The 25626-nt window shown below is 44.5% G+C and overlaps 1 protein-coding gene across 1 annotated transcript; it reads left to right on the plus strand.

The window, feature by feature from the left end:
* The first annotated feature begins 69 nt into the window (after nt 1–69).
* Nucleotides 70–21869, plus strand: Cct3 (chaperonin containing TCP1 subunit 3). The gene is made up of 14 exons (XM_059265599.1): nt 70–341; nt 2639–2700; nt 4130–4180; nt 4258–4320; nt 5559–5655; nt 7185–7302; nt 11699–11885; nt 13651–13800; nt 15307–15439; nt 15622–15703; nt 17976–18156; nt 20305–20550; nt 21087–21218; nt 21545–21869. The coding sequence occupies exons 1-14, from the start codon at nt 311–313 to the stop codon at nt 21647–21649; spliced, it is 1638 nt and encodes a 545-aa protein (XP_059121582.1). The 5' UTR covers nt 70–310; the 3' UTR covers nt 21650–21869.
* Nucleotides 21870–25626: the final 3757 nt, after the last annotated feature.

Genomic DNA, 25626 nt, shown 5'->3' on the forward strand with positions numbered 1-25626 from the left:
AGACATTCTGTCCGCACGCGGCCGGGAGCGGCCACACTAGTGCGCAGGCGCTAGCGTCTCCCAGGCCCCCTCATCGTGCCCTCTCCATCTAACTTGCCTTACCTTTCTTGCGTAGAGGGCGGGGCTAATACTGTCGATTGGTCGATGTTCGTGCCAATCAATGAGATGGGTTTAGTGATTGGCGGCACTTCCGAGGGTAGCAGGTTTCTGTGTCAGTCCTGAGGAGGTAGCGTTTTCCTCGCTGCTCTTCTCTCCAGAAGGTTCTGCCGGTTCCCCCAGCTCTGGGTACTGGGCTCTGCATCGTGCCGCCATGATGGGCCACCGTCCAGTGCTCGTGCTCAGTGAGTTCAGGGAGGCGGTGGTTCCCTCCGCCCCTCTCTCCCCACGCTGGCCAGTGTTGCCCAGCTCCGTCCCGCCATGACTCGGTCCCCTCGTACCTTCCCATCGCCTTTTCGTTTTGGAAGCGCCTTCTCTGGGTTTTTTCTCTCCTCCCATCTCCCGTCGCCCTCCTCCGACAAAATGCCTTCCCGCTCTCGGAGTCGCTCGTGTTCTACATGTGCTCCATCCCACTCGTGTTCCGCTCTTTGGCCGCCACCCTCCACGCCCCCGTGTCCTTTACAGCGTGGTTTCTGGCGTGTAGTTAGTGGATAATGATTCGTCACGTCAGGCCTGGCTTCGTATCCTGCATGGGTCCACCCCTTAGCGGCGTGGCTTGGGGCAAATCGCTCAATTTGTGCTTTAGCATCAGTATTGGGAGGCTGTAGTAGTTTTTTCAAGAATTGTGAGTTAAGTTGGTAAAGCTGCCTTTGCTGGCAGATCGCGAGTAGCATCTTGTCGGCAGCGGTCATCCAGCGACCCTTGTTCTGAAATGACACTCCTTGCCTCAACCAGTTAAGTTCCTCGGGATTCCTCCCCTGGTTTTCTTTCCCATTTAGGGAAGGCCGTTCATCTCTTGAGTAAAGAGCACCAGTTCCTTGTCTGTTAACGGAGCTATCTATTAAGGAGAACTCAGTACGCCAGGTTCAGCCAGATAGACATAGTAAATAGAAAAACAAAAAGATGATTATTCGGTATGGTCACAAAGGGGTTCGGTGCCACCACCACCCCCAGACACACACAGACAAGTCCATGGGGTTTAGCCTCAAGTAGCAGGCCAGAGGCATAAGGAGTCAGTCCATCGTTGTCTGCTCTGGTCTCCTTCGAGACCAGTTTCCTGTCTGGCTCCCAGGCGTTAGTCTTTTTCTTAATCTAGCTTGAGATTCCTTGGGAATTCAATTTTCTTTGGTTACATTGTGTTTGGTAGGTTTGTTTTTTTCTGTTTTTATGTGTATGGGTGTTTTGTTGCCTGAATGTATGTCTGTGTACCGCATATGTGACTCAGGCCTGTGGAGGCCAGTAGAGAGCATCACATCCCCTGGAAGTGAAGTTACGGGCCGTTGTGAGCCACCATGGGAGACTGGGAATCTAACTTGGATCCTGGCAGAGAAGCCAGTTTTCTTAAACACTGAACCATCTTTCCAGCCTCACAATCAGGCTTTCTTGGCCACTAATCTTTGAGATGCTGTGGCTCCTCTCCCCAGGGGATTGTGAGGGGTATGCACTTACCTCGTTTTTCTCACCTACTATTGAGAAAAATCACCATCCTACTGAGGCCCATTCAGGGAACTTAGGACATGAATCCCTGCTGGAAATCGGTGAGCCTACAAGAAAAGTATTGATCAAGATTCTGAAGTTGAAGTATTTCAGGCTATCTCTTAGTGTACCAGGGGCTAAAACAGAGAAGTCAAGAGCTGAGTTTTGGAGATTTTTGTTTTGCTTTTTAATTGTCTTCATTTCATGTACGTTTTGTCTGCATGTGTGTCTGTGTGCCTGCAGACACCATAAGAGGGCATCAGATCTCCTGGAACTGTAGTTGGTTGTGAGCTGCCGTGTTAGTGCTGGAAATTGAGCCAGGGTCCTCTGCAAGAGCCTCCATGCTTTTAACTACTGAGTCATCTTTCCAGCCTCTAAACATGTTTTTTGAGACAGGGTCTCACTTTGTAGCTCTGGCTGGCCTGGAACTCACTTCATAGACCAGGCTGGCCTTGAATTTACAGAAACCAATCTGTCTTTACAGTGCTGGGATTAAAGGCATGTGTTACTATGCCTAGCCCTAAACAGTTTCCTGAGGTATAATTGACAACTGGTTATCAAACAAGGAAGCCTTTGTATTTATTTTCAAAAGTTGTTAAATAGGATTGGTGGGATGGTTCAGTGGTAAAAAGGCACCTGTCACCAAACCTAATAACCGGAGGTCTGTTTTGTTGTTTGTTTGTTTTGTTTGAGATAAGTTCTCTCTATGGAGATCAAGCTGGCCTCCAACTCAGAGAGATTCTCCTGACTCTGCCCCCTAAGTGCTGAAATTAAAGGCATGCTTCCCACACCTAGCTTTGATTACCAAGTTTAACCCTGGCATACATGTGGTAGAAAGAGAAGTAACTCTGAAAGTTGTTTTCTGATCTCCACACTGTGCCGAGCATATGTGCACCTGACATACACATACATATACAGATGTAAAAAATATAAATGTTTTCTTTTAATTGGGAAATAAATTGCTTGTGTATACTGGGCTGTTGACATGTGTTTCTGTCTGTTCTAGGTCAGAATACAAAGCGTGAATCTGGAAGAAAAGTTCAGTCCGGGAATATCAATGCTGCTAAGGTAGCACACGTTTTAAGTGTTTATAGAAGTTTGCTCTGGCTGACTCCCTAATTCTGCATTTGTGGATGGAAGCTTCTTATGGATCTGTGCTTCAGAGTATTCAGTTAAACAAAGGGAAAAAAATACCTTAACAGTGGTATGAGGAGGGAGGTTTGTTTTGCCTGCAAGCATGTCTGTGTGTGTACCATGTGCATTCCTGGTGCACAAGAAGACTAGAAGAGGTGGTCAGGTCCCCTGAAACTGGAGTTACCATGGGAGTGCTGGAACTTGGATCTGGGTCCTCTGGAAGAGCAACTGGTGCTCTTAACTACTGTGTTGTAGCTAGAGTTTTCCTGCCTGGCCCACAGTCAGGACAAATCTCTGTCACCCGCCAGTCCCACAGCTGCTCAGACCCAACCAAGTAAACATAGAGACTTATATTGCTTACAAACTGTATGGCCGTGGCAGGATTCTTGCTAACTGTCCTTACAGTTTAAATTAATCCATTTCTATAAATCTATACCTTGCCACATGGCTCATGGCTTACCGGGATCTTCACATGCGGCTTGTCATGGTGGCGGCTGGCAGTGTCTCTCTCTCAGCCTTCCACTTCCCAGAATTCTTCTCCTTGTCCCGCCTATACTTCCTGCCTAGCCAATGGCCAATCAGTGATTTATTTACTGACCAATCAGCAACACACTTGACATACAGACCATCCCACAGCACTATGTCATCTCTCCAGGCCCGCTGCCCCTACCCCCTTTGGAGACAGGATCTTGTCTGGCTGGCCTAGAACTCACTATGTAGACCATTCTGCCCTTGAACTCACAGAGATCTGCTTGCCTCTGTCTCCCACAAGTAAATATCTTTTGAGTGAGTGATATAAGACTTGATTTCAGGTGGCCTGAAGGCCACTGTCAGTGAAAATATTAAGGCTGGACTCTTAGGACATTAAAACTGTAGTAGGCTGTGTGTGCATTCGTGCATGCGTAAAGTCATTTATTGCTGTGTATAAAGTAGTTACCATCCTAAGTGTCACTGTTAAAACACTGACTCTGACTGGAGTTGGCTCAGCAGTTAAGAGCATTTACTCTTATAGAAGAAAAATTGGGTTCTGCTAACCCAGATGGTAGCTCACAACCTCTGTAACTCTAGTTTCAGGGGATCCAACGTGCTCTTCAGGCCTCTGTGACCATGAGGCATGCATCCGGTACACAAACATACATGTATGCAGGCAAAACACTCATACCTATTAAAATGAATGTTTAAAACACTGGCTCTGAACTGGGCATGGTGGAGCATGCCTTTAATCCCACCATTTGAGAAGCAGAAGCATCTCTGAGTTCAAGGTCAGCCAGAGCTACTAGTGAGACCCTGTTGAAAACAGACCGTTCTCCAAAACACATTGTTTTCTGATTATACTACTTGTTTTGTGTTTCCTTACCAACAGACAATTGCAGACATCATCCGGACATGTTTGGGACCTAAATCTATGATGAAGGTTGGACTATCTTTTGTTGGAACTCTGACTCCAGGTCGTCCTTTTTTGTTATCTATAACACTTCTGCTTTTTCTTAGATGCTTTTGGACCCAATGGGAGGCATCGTGATGACCAATGATGGCAATGCCATTCTTCGAGAGGTGTGTGTGGTTTTGGTTTTTTTTCTCACCTTTTCTAACAGTTTCAGCATGTGCTGTTATAATTCTTGTGTGTCCCGTATGTGTTAAAAAAATGATGGGACTCACCTTAAACCAGTGTGACATTGTTTTAATTTGATTACTTATACACAGACCTACTTCCAAGTAAAGCCACATTCACAGGTCTAAGCCTTTTGTGTCTATCTTCAGAGGACACATTTCATCCATTGTGGTGCTTGCAATACTAAGCTGAAGAAAATGTTCTGTCCTCAAGAAGTTTTAACGGTTGAGTTCTTGGTGACACTTTTTCCCACAAAAGGAGGACTTGGAAAAGTGATCTGCTTAAGATATTGGAGGGGGCAGGCACTGTGTGTGTGTGTGTGTGTGTGTGTGTGTGTGTGTGTGTCTGTGTGCCTGCCCATGGACCAAAAGAGGATATAGAATCTTGTAGAACAGTGGATCTCAGCCTTCCTAGTGCTGTGACCCTTTAATACAGTTCTTCATATTGTGGTGACCCCCAACCATAAATTTTTTTTCATAATTTTGCTACTTCATAACTAATTTTACCACTGTTATGAATCATAATGTGGATATTTGATATGCAACCCTGTGAAAGGGGATGGGACTCAGGTTGAAAACTGCTATTCTAGAGGTAGTTTCAGGTGGTTGTGAGCCCTTTGACACTGGTGCTAGGAACTGAACTTGGGTGGGTCCTCTGGAAGAGCAGTGAGCACTTTTAACCACTGAGACAACTCTCTAGCCCCTGGAGTTTTTATTTTTTGAGACAGTGTCTCAACTATGTAGCCTAGGCTGGCCTGGGGCTTGCTATGTATGGATGGCCTTGAACTAGATTTTAGAGAGATCCACTAGCCTTTGCCTCTGGGATTAAAAACATGAGCTAACACCCCTGGCCTGGGGCTGTTTTTAATTTTAAAGATACAGTAAAACAAAGGAGGAAGGCAGTCTGTATGGAAATAGAATTCAAGAGGTAGGGCCAAACTGAGAAGTCTTTGAGAGCTGGGAAGATGGTTCAGCTTGCTGCCAGGCCTGATTACCTGAGTTCAGTCCCCGGCATCCACATGGTAGAAAGAGACAGCCAGTTACCACAAGCTGTCCTCTGGTCTCTACGGGTACAAAAATAAATAAGTCTTTGGGGTTGTGTTGGTGTTGGTGTTGTTGTTGTTGTTGTTGTTTTATTGTTGTTTTAGTCGTTGAGTAGTCTTGGTTCATTTTTCTTTCAGATTCAAGTCCAGCATCCAGCAGCCAAGTCCATGATTGAAATTAGCAGGACCCAGGATGAAGAGGTTGGAGATGGGACCACATCAGTAATTATCCTTGGTAAGAGGAGGGTGGGAGGTTGAAAAAGGAAATTAGAAATAAAGTGTGTTGTGTGTAGAGGGGGTGGGTGATTCAGCAGTTAAGAGCACTAGGGCTGCTCTTGTAGAGGGTCAGGGTTTGATTCCCAGCACCCACATAGCAGTTCAGAGCTATTTATAACTCCAGTCTGAGGGGATCTGTTGCTGGTTTCTAGCATTCTCAGGCACCAGGCGTACATGTGGTACCCATATATACCTGCAAACAAAATATCCATGCACACACGTAAAAAAGAAATGAGGTGTGTTGTAGAGCTCTTTGCCAATTTTTTATGTATTTTCTGCAATAGAGTGTAGTACTCTTGAATAGGATGAATTGTTTTATGTTTACGGTGTGAGCTATGCAAATTCATTACATTCTGTGAAGTCACCACAAACAAGTAGTGAATTCCAAACTCTTATTGGTAGAGACAATACAAGGTTAATAAGTTCCTCTGATCACAACATTTTCCTCAACTAATGCATATTTTATTGTATGTGAATTGATTTGCTTAGAGTATTTTGTTTTTAAGCCAGGCTGTTGTTATATATAAACTCTTAAGGCAGATGAATTTACGTGAATTGTTTTTTTTGTCTTTGTATGCGTGGGGAGAGTTTTTATCTTTGGGGGTGGTAGAATTTTATGTATGTCTGTGTTCTCTGGAGTACAGATGCCCACAGAAGTCAGAAGAAGCTGTCAGGTCTCCCAAAACTGGAGTTAGATGTGGTTTTGAGCCACCGAACTTGGGTGCTGGGAACTGATTTCAGGCACTCTGTAAGAGCGGTTAAGTGCCTTGACTCTGAGCCATCTCCAGCCTCACTTGATCTTGCAGAGGACCTGGGTTTGTTTTCCAGTACCCACATATTAGTTCACAACCTCCATAATTATAGTTCCAAGGGATCCCATGCCATCTTCTCACCTCAGGCACCAAGCAGGACATGGTGCACATACATATATACACAAACAAAACACACAAATAAAATCTGAAAAATAGAATGATGGTAGATACCTGGGCAAGATAACTTGAAATAAGTTATGGTCTGTTAAGAACAGCCAAAAGGTGTCTCAAAGTTGGCTTTGAGTTCCTGGTCCTCCTGCCTCCACCTCCTGGAGCTGGGGTTAGTGAGCCCAGCGTCTGTGCTGTTTTCAGTGCCAGCAGTTTAGCCATATCCTAAGGTACTGAGTTAGTAAATGTTCCCTGTGTATTTTTCTTTCTTCAGGAAAAATATTTTCATTTTTTCTTTGGAAATTATAGCATATATTTAATTAGAAAGATTAAAAAGAGAAGGGTAAGCCCATAGGACCAGTCTGATAATTTAAAATATGTCTAATATGTTTTCTTTATGAATTGGTATCTAGAAAATGTAAATTTTGGAACAGTATTAACAGCCAAATACATATCTTAGTGAGAATCTGTTTTAGAAAAGTATCTTTTAGAAGCGTGAGGAAATTAAATTGTCTCATCTCCTGGTACTTTCAAATGCATTGCCATGATGCCTGTGTCCTTTTTGCAGCAGGAGAAATGCTGTCTGTGGCCGAGCACTTTCTGGAGCAGCAGATGCACCCAACAGTGGTGATCAGTGCTTACCGCATGGCACTGGATGACATGATCAGCACTCTGAAGAAAATCAGGTATGGAGGCAGGGCTGGGGATGGATAGTGTGGGAGGCTTGACTGATCTGTCTTAAGAAAGCCAAGCACAGAGCACACATGCGCACTCACACACATACGCACACTCGATAGCTTTCTATTCTGCTTCATTTAGTAAGGAGAGATGAGATCAAAGTGGAGGAGAAAGTCAGGAAATTTGTGTTTAGGAAAAATAATTTAAAGTATATAAATATTAAAAGGAATACCGATGACCCAAGTTTCATACTTGGAGCCCATGTAAAGGAAGGACTCTACAAAGTTGTCCTCTGACCTCAGACACGTGCTCTATGCACACACATATCACATACACAAAGACAGTCGTCACCTGTGCCTGTGATCCAGTATGAGGAAGGTGGAGACAGGAGGGTTCCTGGGGCTTAGTCTGTTGGAACTGGCAAACTCTAGGTTCAGTAAAAGACCAAAATCTTTAAATAATGATGTGGAGAGTGGTTGAGATGACATGAGATGTTGATTTCTGTTCTTTACACGCACCACATGCACATACCAAGAGAAAAATAATTTTAGGTACAAGCCATGTTAGTGGCTGCCATGGAAATTTTGTTGTTTTTTGACACAGGATTTCTCTGTGTAACAGCCATGACTGTTCTGGAACTCACTTTGTAGACCAAGGCTGGTTTCGAACTCACAGAGATCCGCCTGCCTCTGCCTCTGAGTGCCGGGATTAAAGGCGTCCACCACCACTGCCCGGCTGGGAAATGTATTTTAAATAGGCCTGTCTTCCTAGATACTAGCGTCTACTAAGGAGCATAAGGAGTGAGATGTTGACAGTTATTCAAGATTTACTGTTGAAAGTACCCTACTATCATATGTGAGTACAGGTAATGCAGTGCTCTGTGCCGTGAAGAAAGCAGCCACCAGTTCTCCATGAAAATGAAGAGGACCCACCTGAAAATGCTGCTTGACTGTAGAGAACTACTTACTAGTTTGTGTTTGCTTGGTGCTAATGGTGCAGTGAATGAAGTATAAAAGGACATGCCTTTGCTGGGCGGTCAGGGTGCACGCCTTTAATCCCAGCACTCAGGAGGCCGAGTCAGGCGGATCTCTGTGAGTTCAAGGCCAGCCTGGTCTACAGAGTGAGTTCCAGGACAGCCAGGGCTGTTACACAGAGAAACTCTGTCTGAGTGGGTGAGTGAGTACATGCTTTTAATCCCAGCACTTAGGATTCAAAGAGAGACTCTGTCTCAAAAAAACCCAAAAACAAAGCCAGATGTGGTATCACATGGGAAGCAGAGGAAGGTGAACCTCTGTTAGTTCAAGACCAGCCTGGTTTACATAGTGAGTTCCAGAACAGCCAGAACTACATAGTGAGACCTTGTCTCAAAAAACAAAACAAAAACAGGCAGTGGTGGTACATGTCTTTAGTTCTAGCACTCAGGAGGCAGAGGCAGGTGAATCTCAAAGCCAGTTCTAGGACATCCAGGGCTGCAAGAGAAACTGTCTCCAAAAACAAAAAAATAAAACTAAAAACTTGTAAACAAAAAAAAGTGTATGGCTTCTAACCTTCACTTAATTTGGGGATTTTAGTTACAAAATGATAAGATTCATAAAACACGATATTATAAAAGAAAATATTATTTGGGTGGGTTTTCGAGGTAAAATCTCATTGGATAACCTTGGCTAGCATCCTGAGTGCTGGGATTAAAGGCATATGCCACCACACTTGCCATAAATGAAATTTTTATTGTTGCTTAAAGTAAAACCAAGGAGCTGGAGAGATTGCCCTTTCAGAAGACCCGAGTTTGGTTCCCAGCACCCATGTCAGGAGGTTTATAACTGTCTGTAACTCTAGGTCTCCTTGCTGCCTCATGCATTGTGCTTACTTGTGTGTGCATGCACACACAAAAATGCCTTGTGAGTCTGTCTGTCTGTCTGTCTTTTTCTCTCAGACAGGGTCTCTCAGTGTAGTAGCCTTGGCTGGCCTTGCTGCTGCTCCCCTGCCCTCATGCTGGGATTAAAGACATATGCCACAATGCCCAATTTACATATCCTTCTCCCTCTTCCCTGGACCCTCTCTCAGTGTCACCCTCTCAACGTTTCTGTTTGTTTGTTCCTGTTGTTCATGTGTAGCCCCAGCAGGTCTGGGACTGGAAATGTAGGCCAAGCAGAGAGACCTCTGCCTCCTGAGTGCTAGGATTAAACACCACACACACACACACACACACACACACACACACACACACACACACACACACACAATATGACCTACTAAGACCAGTTGGTGCTGCCCATATGGGTGCAGGGCCATCCACCAGAGCACGGGTAATTAACCAATGGTCACATTCCCAAAGAAAACTGACCCTCCCTCCTCCAACAACTCCCAATAGCTCCTCAGCTAAGTGTTGGGCCTTATGAACCCCTCTCCATGCTGGAATTTTGATTGGCTTGATCTTGAACAGGCAGCCACAACTGCAGTGAGGTGATGAAGACAGTGGAATTGTCTTGGCCAGAAGATAGCTTTTCATGGTACTCCCCATCTACCAGCTCTTGGCATTCTTCTGAGATGTCCCATTTATAACTGAACAGTCACTGTATTAACTGCTGCTCAAGACAAAAGAAGCTTCTCTGACCAAGACTGAGAACAGCACAAATCTAGATCTGGACATAATCTATGTCCTGCAATCAAAGTGTACAATGTCTTCATTAATAAGGTTTTATCATCTAGTTATGGTAGACCACCAAGAACAGTGGTGATGGTTTCTCTTTTGGGAACTTCCTGACTGATAACTATTTGGTGGGGGGGTTATCCTGTGCCTGGTACTGATACTTTCCTAAATGACCATGTCTTCTGCAAACATCTTTATCCACCCCCACCCCCCTTTAGAACTTTTAATTAGCTTGCAAAGCGGGTTTCCATGAGGCTTCTTTATGCATTCTTACTGCTAACCCACTGATCACTGCTGCTCTTCCCCATCCCCCAACTCTTATCCCCACTTAAACCTTTAACTTCCAGTTAAAGTATTTCATCCTGCAGGACAGAGGTGGCGCACACCTTTTATCCCAGCACTCAGGAGGCAGAGGCAGGTGGATCTCTGTGTTTTCGAGGCCAGCCTGGTCTACAGAGCGAGGTCCAGGACATGCACCAAAAAAACCATAGAGAAACCCTGTCTCAAACCCCCCCCCCAAAAAAAACATTTCATCCTTTTACAGCTTGTGTTCCATTGTACCCTCATTAAGGACTCTTCCCCTCCCCCCTTTTAATCATTCTTTAGATTTTTAAGGAGCAGGTTGAGACGGGGTCTCTTTATATAGCCCTGACTGACCTGAAACTCAGTGTGTTTGGACTAAGCTGATCTCAAATTTGTAGAGATCAGCCTGCCTCTGCCACCAGAGTGCTAGGATTTAAAGGTGTGATCTGCCATGCTTGAATTTTTTGTTTTGTTTTAATTTTGTGTCTGCATGTGTATGAGTGCAGATATCAGAGGAGACCAGAGGTGTTGAATCGCCTGGAGCTAGAGTTACAGATGGTTTTGTGCTGCCTGATTTGGTAGCTGAGAACTGGACTGAGGTCCTCTAGAAGAACAGCAAGTGCTCTTAACTGCTTAGCCATCTCTCTCTGTCCTCCACCTTTAGATTTATTTCTATGAGTTGTAAAACATGGGTTTTGGGGTGTGTTGTATTGAACCCAGGGCCTTGTGCATATGTTAGCCAACCACTGTATCACTGAGTTACACCTCCAGCCCCAGAAGCTGTTTTGAGACATGGGCTCAAGGTAGCCCAGGTTAGCCTGAACTTACTTACATAGCACTGAAGAAGTTGAACTTCTGATCTCCTGTGTCAGCCTAAGTGCTGTTACGGGGATTCACCACACCTGGATTTTGCAATGCTTGGGTTTGAACCTGGGAGTATTAATTTTTTGAGACTGATCTGTGTTTCTCAGACTGGATCTGAGACCTTCTTACTTCCCAAGTGCTGGGTTTACAGCCTACTTCAGAGATCTGCCTGCATCCCTGGCTACTTCAGAAACTTTTTATCAACCAGTAACTGCCTATCTAGAACACTTAACTTAGATAATGTTTTTGGAAGCTGTTGTCTCCTCCCTAGAACCTCTTTGATAATTGTATGTTACAATACATGCCTTATATCATGTTTTAGGAATTTTAGCAGTATATGAAAGCTGAGCAAGCTCTCGTCACTTTTATTATTGTGTGTATAACATGAGTGTGGGTGTGTATGTTCTGCAAAGTTTCCTACAAAGGAATAGACCCCTCATTCTCGTTCTGTCTCTTGGCCTGTAGTTATACTGTCTGTATACTCTGTATACTTGTAGTTATACTCTCTGAGGTCCTGTGTTAAACATTCTATGGTGACTGCTGAAACCATAAAAATGAAATTATGTTACCTGGGTTTCTTTCTCCAGTACCCCTGTTGATGTCAATAACCGTGATGTAATGCTGAACATCATCAATAGCTCTATTACTACAAAAGTCATCAGTCGGTGGTCCTCTTTGGCATGCAATATAGCCCTGGATGCTGTCAAGACTGTGCAGTTTGAAGAGAATGGCCGAAAGGAAATTGACATCAAGAAGTATGCAAGAGTGGAAAAGGTAAGCTGGTCCAGTGTGTTTGAGAGTTAACTATATGGCATGATTACTCCACTTCAGAGGAGGGTGTCTCTAGTTAGAACTAGAAAGGAGAACTGGACTGACTGAGAGCCTGGAAGAGAAAAACCTGAGAGTATCAAGGAAGAATTCCTGAAATCATTTTTGTTGGCTTCACTGCCTTCTGTACACAAGGTTAACAAAGGGTAAGGAAATACTTTAGTATGTCCTTATTTATGTGTGTGGATATCGATTAGTCACCGGTGAGGATATACATTTTACAAGTGCTGGAGAAAAGGTTCAGCAGTTAAGAGCACTCACATGCAGAGGACCCATGTGTGATTCCAGCACCTACATGGTGTCTTACAACCATCCATAACTCCAGTTCCAGGGAACATGATTCCCTCTTTTGACCTGTGAGGGCACCAGACACACGTATTGCACATACATACAGGCAAAACACAGTCAGGGTTCTCTAGAGAACAGCACTGATAAAATGATTATTAAAAGGGGCTTTATTAGAGCGACTGTTCAACAGTGGCTGTCTCCTGACAGAAAAACCAAGACTCCGGTATTCACTCAGTCCCCTAGGCTGGTTGTCTCAGCTGGTCTTCAGTCTACTTGGAATCCCAAAGAAATGGGCTCTGATCCTCAGCAGCAGGACAGATGAGTTTGCCAGTGAGAATGAGAGCAAGCCCCCAAAGCTTCCTTCTTCCACACCCTTTTTTAATGTTGGCTGCCACCAGAGGTGTGACCCAGATTTAGAGTGGGTCTTTTCTACCTCAAATGATCCAATCAAGAAAAATCCAGCCGGGCGGTGGTGGCGCATGCCTTTAATCCCAGCACTTGGGAGGCAGTGGCAGGTGGATCTCTGTGAGTTTGAGGCCCGCCTGGTCTACAAAGTGAGTTCCAGGAAAGGCGCAAAGCTACACAGAGAAACCCTGTCTCGAAAAAACCAAAAAAAAAAAAAAACAAAACAAACAAACACGAGAAAAATCCTTCACAGGTGTGCCTGCTGCTTGGGTTTTAGTTGATTCCAGGTGTCAAGTTGACAGCCAAGATTGCCTGTCATACACTCAGAAATAAAATTTACAAAAAAGTAATATCTAATAAGTGCTAATAAAACATGAAAACATTCATAAATTTAAGATCAAAGTGTAAGTGTAGTAGCTAGTGTACTAGCTTATAGCCAGCAGATGGAGCCCAAGTCTAAAAATGTGGAAATATCCTAATGAAGATCCTTTCAGATCTTTTGTCAAGACAGTGAATTTCTGTGGTTCTTAGCCATCCTTCAAGTTAAGTGTCATGGCCCAAGATTAGCATACCTCCTAGAACATAGCTTCAGCCAGGCTTAGTGGCAAGGGGCTCTAATCTCAGCACTTGGTGGATCCACATAGGTGGATCTCCATGAGTTCCAGGACAGCCAGAGAGACTCTTTCTCCAAAACACACAGACAAACAAAAACAAGAACGTATTTGCAGTCATTTATTTTACCGTATTCCTAAAGGACCTGAAACTCACTGTGTATCTCAGGCTGGCCTTGGAAGCTACAGCAAGCCTGTCACTGCCTACGCACTCAGTATTTTGTTTTTGAGCTTCATGGAGGAAAGATGCCCTGGAGTCTTGGAATAGTCATTGGGAAGGAAGCATATAAGGAGGTGGAGTTGAGGTCTGTGTGTTGTTGAGGCTAGGACCCAGGCAAGCAAGTGCTGGGTGGTGTGCCCTAGTCCCGGTAAACGTTGTGTAGTAAAGTAAATCTCCTTTGGCTCAGATCCCTGGGGGCATCATTGAAGACTCGTGTGTCCTTCGTGGAGTCATGATTAACAAGGATGTGACCCACCCACGCATGCGCCGCTATATCAAGAACCCTCGGATTGTGCTACTGGACTCTTCTCTGGAGTACAAGAAAGGAGAAAGCCAGGTAAGATGCCGAGCCTTGTGGGGCTCTTTATTTTTCTGAGACAGGTTCCCTTTACATAGCTCTGGTGTCCTGAAACCTGCATCGTAGACCAGGCTGGCCTCAGACTAACAGATCAGTCCGCCTGCCTGTCTCCCAAGTACTGGGATTAAAGTGTGTGTGTCACCACCCTGGCGTCCCAGTCTTGTTTTTTAAAGTGGATTCTTGACTACTAATGTGGGAATGCGACAGTAAAGTTGTGTGCCAACTGCCATTTATTGTTCTTCACATTTGTTACCACTGTGTTTTCACGGTAGTCCTTGAAAACAGTTCTATATTGAAGGAATCTGAAGCCCAGAATTGAGGGGGAATAGTAACACACACACACACACACACACACACACACACACCAAAAAAGTCAATGAGATGAATGAGGCAGGAAGATCACTTGGTTCAAGACCAACCTAGACAGTGTACTTACTCACTTTTCTCTATATTTGACTTTGTCATAGTTTAAACCTAGCTCTGTAAGGCTTTGGTTAGGGTTTTTGTTGTTGTTGTTGTTGGGTTTTTTTTGTTGTTGTTTTTAATGGATTGGGTTAGGAAGGTTTAGACTGTGTTACCTGTAGCCTGGGTGGTCTAGAACTTGCTATGTGAGTGGGCTAGCAATCTCTCTGCTTGTCTCGACCTCCTAAGTGCTGGACTTACAGGTGTGACCCTTTTTTTTTTTTTTTTTTTTTTTTTGGTTTTGGTTTTGGTTTTTCCAGAGAGGGTTTCTCTGAGTAGCCCTGGCTGTCCTGGAACTCAATCTGTAGACCAGGCTGGCCTAGAACTCACAGGGATCCACCTGGCTCTCCCTCTGCCTCCCAAGTGCTGGGATTAAAGTGTGCCACCACCCACCATCCATGACCCACCTCTTCTAATATATCAGGAGCACCTAAAGTCTGAGTTCTTTAACTTACTGCTAAAAGGACTTTGCAGAGTATAGGGCTTACAGGCTTTAATAAGGCCAGTAGGTCTTATTAAAAAATGATTGGAAATAATCAAGTTAACTCAGGCAAGTGGTTGCTTACACCTGTAATCCCAGCGCTTAGGCTGAGAATGAGATTGGCTTGGGTAGAGAAAGTAAGGCCTTGTTCCGAAAACCCAAAGGTGGGGGAGAGGAATTAAGACCTAAAAGTTATTCGTGCACACTAACTAGCTAGTAAGTAAAGTTACACCTGGTTACAGGGGTGTGAAGTTTGGACGTTCAGATTCATAATTTCTGGGATACATGTGAAGGTGAAGGGAATACAGTAATTAGGGTAACACTTGAATAGCTTCATCGGTCTGGAGATTTGGAAGTTATTTAATTTTGTGTGTGTGTGCCTGGACATGCATGTGGAGGTCTAGAGAACACCGTGTGTCTGTGAGTGCAGTCCAGAAGAGGCTGTTGGAGCGCATGGGCTGGAAGTAGAGACAGCTGTGAGCAGTACTTGCTTTTGACTTCTGAGCCGTCTCTCCAGCTTTAGCTCTTGTCTTCATTCATAGACTGACATTGAGATTACACGAGAGGAGGATTTCACGCGGATTCTGCAGATGGAAGAAGAGTACATCCAGCAGCTGTGTGATGACATTATCCAACTGAAGCCTGACGTGGTCATCACAGAGAAGGGCATCTCAGGTGGGGCTCCGTCTGCCTCTCACATCTGCCTTTGAGGTAGAAGAGGGAGGGTGGGTGGGTTTGGTTGGTTTTGTCCCTCAGGTTGGCAAAAACACATCATGTGCTGTATGAATACTTTAGGGATAAAACCAGTTTGGATTTCGGAGTTTGGGCATCTGGCTGATACTTTTCTTGACTTTCAGATTTAGCTCAGCACTACCTCATGCGGGCCAATGTCACAGCCATTCGCAGAGTCCGGAAGACAGATAATAATCGCATTGCTAGGTAAGTAAGCCAACTAAAGGCAGTATTTCTTTTCTCTTTCTCTCTCTTTTTTTTTTTTTTTAAAGCTGCATAGTAGTTACTGCCTGAAATGGTACAGGATGTGATAACTGCTTGTCAAAAAGTTCTGTTCTTTCAGCCAGTGAGATGGCTCAGTGGTAAAATAATGTCTTTGTTGATTGACTGATTTTGGTTCTTTGAGACAAGACCTGTATCTTTTGATGGTCTGCAACTCATTCTGAAGAGCAGCCTGACTTTGAATTTGCAGTAATCCTCCTTTCTCTCCCTCCCTCCCCAGTTCTAGGCTTACAGGTGTGTGCTACCACTCAGGGCTGGTAACCTATATTAACTGGCTCTGAATATAGCAAAAGGATTAGTTTTCTGCTAGTGAATGAAACTGAATTTCAGTAGTTGTTTCTACACTGATGTCTATATTCAGGATATCTTACTTCATTGCTTGCCATAGTGATGTCTGCCCATAACTCCAGCACTCAGCAAATGCAGGATAATTAAGAATTCCAAGTGGGGCTGGAGAGATGGCTCAGAGGTTAAGAGCACTGACTGCTCTTCCAGAGGTCCTGAGTTCAATTCCCAGCAACCACATGGTGGCTCAAAACCATCTGTAGTGAGATCTGGTGCCCTCTTCTGGCCTGCAGAAATATATGCAGACAGAACACTGTATACATAATAAGTAAATGAATCTTTAAAAAAAAAAAAGAATTCAAAGTGATCTTTACAGGCCAATCTTGGCTATGTGACACCTTGTCTCTATTTATTTATTTATTTATTTATTTATTTATTTATTTATTTATTTATTTTGAGATTTTTATTTATTATGTATACAGTGTTCTGCCTGCATGTATGCCTGCAGGTCAGAAGAGGGCACCAGATCTCATTACAGATGATTGGAGCTCACCATGTGGTTGCTGGGAACTGAACTCAGAATCTCTGGAAGGGCAGCCAGTGCTCTTAACCTCTGAGCCATCTCTCCAGCCCCTCAAAATTTTTAATGTGTCTGTGTGAGTCTAGGTGACCAAGGGGGACAGAATACAGCATCTGTCCCCTGGAGTTGGAGTTAACAGGCAGTTGTTAGACAAATAATGTGTAGGGACTGGGAATGGGACTAGGTCTGGAAGAACTCTTAACCATTGAGCTATCTTTCTAGCTAGTCTTCCATCTTTTACAGCTGGCCATGAGGATGCACATTTGGAGGCAAAGATGGGCTATTTGAGTTTGAGGCCAGCCTGGTCTGCATAGTGAGTTCTAGGCCAGAAACAGTGTCAAAAAGTACTGTAACAAGTCTTTCTTTGTCCCACCAGCTCCCAAATAATGACACAGAGACTTGTTATTTATTATGAAAGCTTGACCTATAGCTAAGGCTTACTTCTAACTACTTATAACTTAAATTCACCCATTTATATTAATCTACATTTTGCCATCTAGCTCGCAGCTATTACCTCTCCTCCTGCACATCCTGGTTGCTCTGCATCTCCTGGCATCTCTTGCAAGTGCTTAGATTCATCATCTTCCTCTCACTTTCCTCTGAATTCCCTCCTATTCTCCCTGCCTAGCTATTAGCCATTCAGCTTTTTATTAAACCAATCACAGTGATACATCTTTACACAGTGTAAACAAATATCTTGCAACAAATACCAACAAAAAAGAAAAACATGGTGGCCTCCTTCCCCAAATTTTAACCCAGCTGTGCATGCCCTTGCTTGTATACTCTGGAGTAAATTCTATAATCAGCTGATTACAGACCTAACAGTTCAATGTAAGAAGATTAGAGTGAGAGAGAGAGAGTATGTGTGTGTAGGTGGTTTTCTGAGACAAGGTTTCTCTGTGTAGCTCTGGATGTCCTAGAACTTGATTTGTAGACCTGCCTCTGTCTCTGGAGTGCTAGGATTAAAGGTGTGAGCTAACAACCTTATTTATAGGCATTCAGACTCAACTGAATTAAATCTAGAACTCACCATTGTTTGATAGGTATAATGTGTACATGTTAGATATGTGTGGAATTCATTTGTCCATTGGATCCAGCTGTACCTGATTGTACTAGTAACTGGTTGCCATGTGTATGTATAATGTTATTACTAAAGCCTTGTTAGTCTAAGAAACTTGGCCTGTGTACATTTAAAATCTTTTCCACTTGTCAGTCCAAACCACTTGAGCGATTTAGTAATATATTTTATTCTAATCTCTAACCACAGACTGTAGACTACTAGATGGATAAAAGCGTCTGAAATCATATCTTCTCTATTTTCTCCACCAATAGAGCCTGTGGAGCACGGATAGTCAGCCGACCAGAGGAACTGAGGGAAGAAGATGTTGGCACAGGTGCAGGCCTATTGGAAATCAAGAAAATTGGAGATGAGTACTTCACATTCATCACTGAGTGCAAAGACCCAAAGGCCTGCACCATTCTTCTTCGAGGAGCCAGCAAGGAGATACTGTCGGTGAGTGAACCTTGATGTGAGTGAGGAAAGGACACTGTTCCATCCTAGTATTGTGAGCTTCTCACCACGGTGGCAAACTTATTTCAGCAGTTTTTTATTTCAATCCATGATCCTTTGGCCTGTGGCTACATGTCTGCATAAATGTGTAAAGAGCAGAAGCACTCCCTTGATGGTGAGAAGAGGTTCGGGCCCTAGCACCCCATAAACCAGGCATGGAGGGGGAGCAGGATGGCTCCCTCCTTCTGCATACAGAATGTGAGGCCAGCCTCATCTTAAAGGCTGGAGGGAGGGAATGAGACAGGCACAGACAGTCTAGAAACAAACTCTAGTGATCTTGTTGTCCATTTAACAGCTGTGAGCTGGAAGCCTAGTGTGGTAGCTCATGGCTGTGATCCCAGCTGAGGCAGAAGGATCAGTGCAAGTTTGAAAGTGTAGCCCTGTCCTGTCTTTTTTTAAGGAAAACACAAGTTGGGCATAGTGGCGCACGCCTTTAATCCCAGCACTTGACAGGCAGAGGCAGGTGGATCTCTTGTGAGTTCGAGGCCAGCCTGGTCCAAGACAGCCAGAGCTGTTACACAGAGAAACCCTGTCTTGAAAAAACAACAATAAATAAAAACAGGACAGATGTGGTGGTGAATGCTTCTAATCCCAGCACTCCAGATGCAGAGACAGGTGGATCTTGATGAGTTTGAAGGAAACCTGGTCTACATGAAGAGTTCCAGGCCAGCCAAGACTGCATAGTGAGACCCTGTCTCAAAACAAAATGAGCTGGAGAGGGGCTCAGTGGTTGAGAGCACTTAGTGCTCTTCCAGGGTATCCTCTGGCCTTCAAGGGCACCAGACACACAGTACACATAAACTCCTGTGGACACACGTACACACAAAATAAGCAGATCTTAGAAACAAAAGAAGAAGAGAAATGACAACTGGCTATAGTGGTACAGTCTTTAATCCCAGCACTCAGGAAGCAGAAGCAGGTGGCTCCTGGGTTTGTTCAAGGCCAGCCTGGTCTACTTACTAGGACAGCAAGGGTGACATGGGCCCTGTCTGCAACCAGAAAATTCCTACTTAATGGAACAGTGGCTATGAATCCTACCCTTACCACCCTGTGCGTGTGTGTGGGGAGAGGGGTCCTCTTAGCTGGCCTTGAACTTGCTGTGTAGCTGAGGATAACTAACATTCTGGTCCTCCAGCCTTCCTCGCTCTGGTGAAAGGATTATAGGCATGTTTGAACACATTGTTTATGTCATACTAAGGGTGCTAGGCTAGCATTCTACCAACTGAGTTACATTCCTAGTACACAACGGTGTGTGTGTGTGTGTGTGTGTGTGTGTGTGTGTGTGAGAGAGAGAGAGAGAGAGAGAGAGAGAGAGAGAGAGAGAGAGAGAGAGAGAGAGAGAGAGAAAGAGAGAGTGTCGGGATCTCACTTGGGTAGTTCAGTGTGGGCTCATACTTGTGGCAGCCCTGCCTCAGCCTCCGTTATGCTATTAAGAGAGTTGAGACACAGACTCAGCATTACAGCTCTTCCCTCCCTTTCCTCCATGTTATGTATGTTGTTTTTCATGTATGTCGCGGGACATATTTCATGGCACTAGTATAGAAGTAGATGACAATTTGGGGAGTTCTCTTCCTCTACCATATGGGTCCCAGGAATCAAACTTGCGTGGTCAGGCTTGTTGGCAAGAGCCTTGAGCCAGTAAGTCGTTTCTGCAGCCCCTCCTTAATTAGTTCTAAACTGAAATTATAACCCCATCCCTAGTCTCAGAGGGAGTAACTTTCCCAAGATATATAACTGGTAAGCAGTAGACAGTTGGCAGTGCACTGTGCAGTCTCCTGAAGGATGCAGCTAGGGAGGGCGGGATGAGATGCACATTGTTTCTCTCTGGTTCAGTACATAAAAACCTAACCTCATAGTTGAGGTGTACCCTCCCCTAATCCTCTTGTAGGCCCCTCCTGTGCTCACTTACATTCTTGAGTTATGCCTCCTAAGAACAGAACTTGTGCCCTTCACCAGTAGGAGTCACAAGGATTGTCCATTGGACACACCTTTGTGGTTTACTAAAAACTACTTAGGCAGGAAATAGTTTGATGCTTCTTGATTTCTCCATGAATCATGGAGCTGACTATACCATTTCTCTGCTTCCCCAAGGAAGTAGAACGCAACCTCCAGGATGCCATGCAAGTGTGCCGAAACGTTCTTCTGGACCCTCAGTTGGTGCCTGGTGGTGGAGCCTCGGAGATGGCTGTGGCCCATGCCTTGACAGAAAAATCTAAGGCCATGACTGGCGTGGAACAATGGCCATATAGAGCTGTGGCCCAAGCTTTAGAGGTCATCCCTCGTACCTTGATCCAGAACTGTGGGGCCAGTACCATTCGTCTACTTACCTCCCTTCGGGTGAGTTCTTGCCTATGCTCATACCTTGCCAACGTCAGGCAAGCTGTGTTTGGCCTAAGGTGTTTTTGTGGGGTTGGGGATTTAGCTCAGTGGTAGAGTGCTTGCAGCTCAAAAAAAAAAATTTTAATGCATCTTGTGCCAGGCGGTGGTGGCCCACACCTTTAATCCCAGCACTCGGGAGGCAGAGGCAGGTGGATCTCTGTGAGTTCGAGGCCAGCTTGGGCACATAGTGAGATCCAGGAAAGGCGCAAAGCTACACAGAGAAACCCTGTCTCGGAAAACCAAAAAAAGATGTTTTGTTTTCTGCCAGTCTGTGTGTGCTCACATATGTGTGAGCACACATGTGCTTGTACTCATGCACACATTCACAGGGTGTGGGTTGTATGTAGGCCAGAGTCCACCTTAGATGTTCTTCTCAGCAGGGCTTTCTTACAGCTCGTTCCTTTAAAATCTCAGTCTCGGCCTTGTTTGCTGATTGTTTTCTGACGCTAGCTGGCTCCATTGTGTGCTCTTACTTGTGTTTGTTCCACCCGCAGGCCAAGCACACACAGGAGAGTTGTGAGACCTGGGGTGTCAACGGTGAGACTGGTACCCTGGTGGACATGAAAGAGCTGGGTATATGGGAGCCGTTGGCTGTGAAGCTACAGACGTACAAAACCGCAGTGGAGGTAAGACACCTGGGGTGTGCGTGTGCTGTTTCTGTCCTGACAACCAGCTGCTGTGCTTTGCCTGGAAGGGAGGGGCTGTCAAAGGCAGAGTATCCCCAAAGACGCCCCCCAAGGAATTCCATTTCCCTGCTTACCTTTAGCTTACACAAAAACAGTGTAATGGGGCACAAGCTACATCCCTTGCTTAGGGAGGGTGGCATTGTTCATTCAAGACTCTGAAAGGGAAGATTCCAGATAAAATGGTAATTCTGTGGGAGGAGATACAGCTAAAAGAAAGCAGTGTCTTTCCCTTCTCTGCTGACCTCTTTGGACTGTTTTTCTCTTAGACTGCAGTTCTGCTTCTGCGGATTGATGACATTGTCTCTGGCCACAAGAAGAAGGGTGATGACCAGAGCCGGCAAAGCAGTGCTCCAGATGCTGGCCAGGAGTGAGTGGTGAGCAAGGTGACTTCAGTGTGCAGAACCAGCAGTCTCCCCTTTCCTGAGCCAGAGTTCCAGGAACACTGTGGACATCTTTGTTTGCAAAGGATCAAGTTGAGGGGCAGCCCCAGTCTGTCCCATCTCAGTTTGCAAAAAGCACTGACATGTATCTCTTCTCTATTGTAAGCTTTCCATTTAGTTTGCTTCCAATGATTAAATCTAAGTCATTTGAGACAGTTGTCATGTGTTTTTTTTCAATCTTAGGCACATCTCTACCTCCTAGCAATGCAAGAGGAGGCAGAAAACCTTACTAGGAGCAAAGGAGATTAATTGAGATCGCTACCTTTTGGGGTGGGGAGTGGTTGGTTAATTGTTCTTTTGTTTTGTTTTGTTTTTTGAGACAGGTTCTCTGTGTAGCCCTGGCTGTCCTGGAACTCACTCTGTAGACCAGGCTGGCCTTAAACTCACAGATCTGGCTGCCTCTGCCTCCCAAGTGCTGGGATCAAAGGCATGTGCCACCATTGCCTGGCTGGGTGGGTTTTTTTTAAGCATGTATGTCTTGAGGCTTGCCTTCTAGCTCATTCCAAATGCTGTAAAGTTGACTGTGCACACTAACCGTCAGAGCTACATAGCAAGTAGACCAGCCTGTATTACACTTGTCTCTGAGACAAAATCTGCTGAACCAGTAAGATTGTTCAGTGGGCAGAAATGCTTGCCACTAAAGCCAGTGACATTTGTTCAGTCCCCAAATACCGTAGTGGGTGGAAAAAGAAATGGTTCCCAAAAATTGTCCGTTGACCTCCACGTGCACGGCGTGGCATGCCAGGAGCCAGGCATGATGGTTGGGAGAATCTTGCAGCCTGACTGACTAGCAGCCAGAGTGCTGCTTTATTTATACAGAATTTAGTAAGCAGGGATAGATTCATGTTGTTCCAAATGTAGGTCATAAAATTTTTGGTTTTGGACATGTGTTTCATTTCCTCTTGCTCATCTTTTAATCTTCATTGATAAACTATGACAGAAGAGAGTTTTTTCCAATCATTTTCCCACAAGTTTTGACATTGATTAAATGAATTATTATTTTTACTCAGTAACTCCATAACCCAATTTTTAAGAATCTAGAGGCATATGACAGCCTGTTCTCAGGTTTGTAGCTCTGGTTGCTTCAAGAATGCTAGACCAAAACAATTTATAAGCCAGCCCAGGCAGATTGCCATGTCCCAAGCAGTGATCAGAGTGCCCAAGAAAGTCCTCAGGCCAAAGCTGCTGCAGTTACTCAAATTCTGGCCTAAGGTTTTTATATCTTTGTAGAAGTTGTCTATGTCTAATCCTGGCATTTTGTTCTTTGCTCAAATGATACCATAGTGGCTCTGCTTGTGCTAACTTTTTAAAGAAAGGTCCTGACATCTCATTCTTTTATCTTTCCATTCCATACTTTGCTCATCAATATAAGTCTCTTTGTGGGGCAGAGGTAGCTTCAGCTAATCTAACTTTGTTGCTGTATATGCCACGTAATTGCCTGAGTGTATAGTGGGAAGAGGTTTGCAATCTGAACTGTGGCCAACTCCTCTAGCCCACTGAATCTTGTTGACTTTTTAAGTTTACTTTGTTTTGACTATCTTGTCCCTGAGTAAGTACAGGGGCAGATGTTTCAAGAATGTCTCATAGCCTCATAAAGAGAGCTCTGCCTTTTTTGTGTGTCACAACCTCCAAGGTAAGGAAGACCTTCAAGTAGATAAGGATATCCCCCTAAAAGCAGGAGGGGCAGTGTGTACAGGACTTTCCTGGGGAAGCTTAGAAGCAGTACTCCTGGGAGAAGGCATAAATGATTCATAAGAAATTTTCCATCAATCCAATATCCCCAAATTGTACAAAGATTAAAAGTCCCCCCAAGTATGTAACAGGTGGAGATGAAAACCAAAGGTGGCATGGCGGCCATGATGTGGCTCAGCTCTGCTGGATCTTTGTCAAGCAGCTGTACTGGCTTTATGACTTCTGCCATTCCATTCAGATAGGCTGACCTGCACTTACATCACATTAATTTAAAAGGCCAGGCACGGTGACCCAGCATTCAGGAAGCTGAGATAGAATGTTGCAGAATATTCCTTTACACTGTGTGAAGATGTGTCACTGTGACTAATTTAATAAAGAGCTGAATGATCAATAGCTAGGCTGGAAGGAGTTAGGTGCTTCTGGGGACAGAGAGGTCTCTGGGAAGAAGAAAGGCTGGGTCACCAGCCAGATACAGAGAAAGCAGCATGAACAGTACAGAGAGATGAGGTAACAAGCCACATGACAGAACATAGACCAAAATAAATAGTTTGGGCTGGGTGGTGGTGGCCGAGGGGTGGCAGCGCAAGCCTTTAATCCCAGCACTTGGGAAGCGGAGGCAGGTGGATCTCTGTGAGTTCAAGGCCAGCCTGGTCTACAAAGTGAGTTTCAGGACAGCCAGGACTGTTCCGTAGAGAAACTCTGTCTCAAAAAACCAAAAAATAAATAAATGAGTTAACTTATAAGAGCTAGTGGGACAAGCCTAAACTAAGACCAAGCTTTCAAATTTAAATAAGTCTCCATGTCTTTATTTGGACTTGCTACAAAACAGGATTCTTCTAGGTCTAAGGCCAGTCTAGACTACAGTGTGATGCCAGGTCTCAGTGTGTAAGAGCTTGCTGCTCTCCAAGAGGAAGCAAGTTCAATTCCTAGCATCTACATTGGGTGGCTCATAGCTAACTCCAGCTCCAGGAGAAAGTCCCTCTTTTATCCTCAGATACACCCACACATGTGGCATGCACACATAAATAAAAACAAAGCCGGTGGTAGTGGTACACGCCTTTAATCCAGCACTCGGGAGGCAGAGCCAGGCGGATCTCTGAGTTCGAGGCCAGCCTGGTCTACATAGCGAGATCCAGGACAGGCACCAAAACAAAATAACAAATAATAACAAAACAAATAACAATAACAAAACAAAATAATCTTTAAAACAGGAGATCCCACAGAGTGATGATGGCACATGCTGTTAATCCCAGGACTCAGGAGGCAGAAGCAAGAGGATCATTGAGTTCAAGGCCACCCTGGTTACAGAGTGACTTCCAGGATAGCCAGGGCTACACAGACTAACCCCCAAAACCAAAACAGAAAACACTGCTGCCAGATTGGGGGTATAATCAGCATTCTCAAGTAGGTGATCTTTTTTTTTTTTTTTTTTTTTTTTGAAACAATGTGTTCTATATAGCACTGGCTAGTTAGGATTAAAGGCTTTACCAGGACACTTGGTTCAAATTTCTCTAACAGTTAAGCTGGGGCTGGAGAGATGGTCCAGTGGTTAGGAGCACTTTTGCTCTTCCAGAGGACCCAGGTTTGTATAGTGAGTTCCAGGACAGCCGGGGCTATGTAGAGAGACCCTGTCTCAAACAAAACAAAACAAAACAAAATTAAGCAAAAAGAGCATGCCTTTAGCACATGTTTTGATAAATTGTTGTATTGCTCTCTTAGATTATTATCTGTGGTAACTTCATAATAAAACATAATAAAATTGTGAGCTCTTCTGTAGCTGGAGAATTTTCTCTCCGGGTCCCGCCAAGCCCCGGCAGTCCGACAGCCCACTTATAAAATAAACACACAAACACTTATATTATTTAAACTGTTTGGTCTAATGGCTCAGGCTTCTAGCTATCTAGTTCTTACATCTTAAATTAATCCATTTCTATAAACCTATACCTTGCCACATGGCTCGTGGCTTACCAGCATCTTCACATGCTGCTTGTCATGGCGGCGGCTGGCAGTGTCTCCCTCCGCCTTCCTGTTCTCTCAATTCTCCTCTCTGTTAGTCCCACCTATACTTTCTACCTGGCTACTGGCCAATCAGTTTTATTTATTGACCAATCAGAGCAACACATTTGACATACAGACCATCCCACAGCACTCTTCCAGTAAGAAAACCTTCGTACCTGGGAATCCAATAAATATATCATCAAAAGGAACCCTCTGGG

Source organism: Peromyscus eremicus, chromosome 6 (genome assembly GCF_949786415.1).
Source record: "Peromyscus eremicus chromosome 6, PerEre_H2_v1, whole genome shotgun sequence".
NCBI classification, from domain to species: Eukaryota; Metazoa; Chordata; class Mammalia; order Rodentia; family Cricetidae; genus Peromyscus; species Peromyscus eremicus.

Bases quoted from the DNA above. Each gene is read 5' to 3' on its own strand.
- Cct3 (XM_059265599.1), top strand. From the start codon at position 311: ATGATGGGCCACCGTCCAGTGCTCGTGCTCA. The intron at 2,701-4,129 runs GTAGCACACGTT...CCTTACCAACAG, and splicing joins GGAATATCAATGCTGCTAAG to ACAATTGCAGACATCATCCG. The intron at 15,440-15,621 runs GTGGGGCTCCGT...CTTGACTTTCAG, and splicing joins CACAGAGAAGGGCATCTCAG to ATTTAGCTCAGCACTACCTC.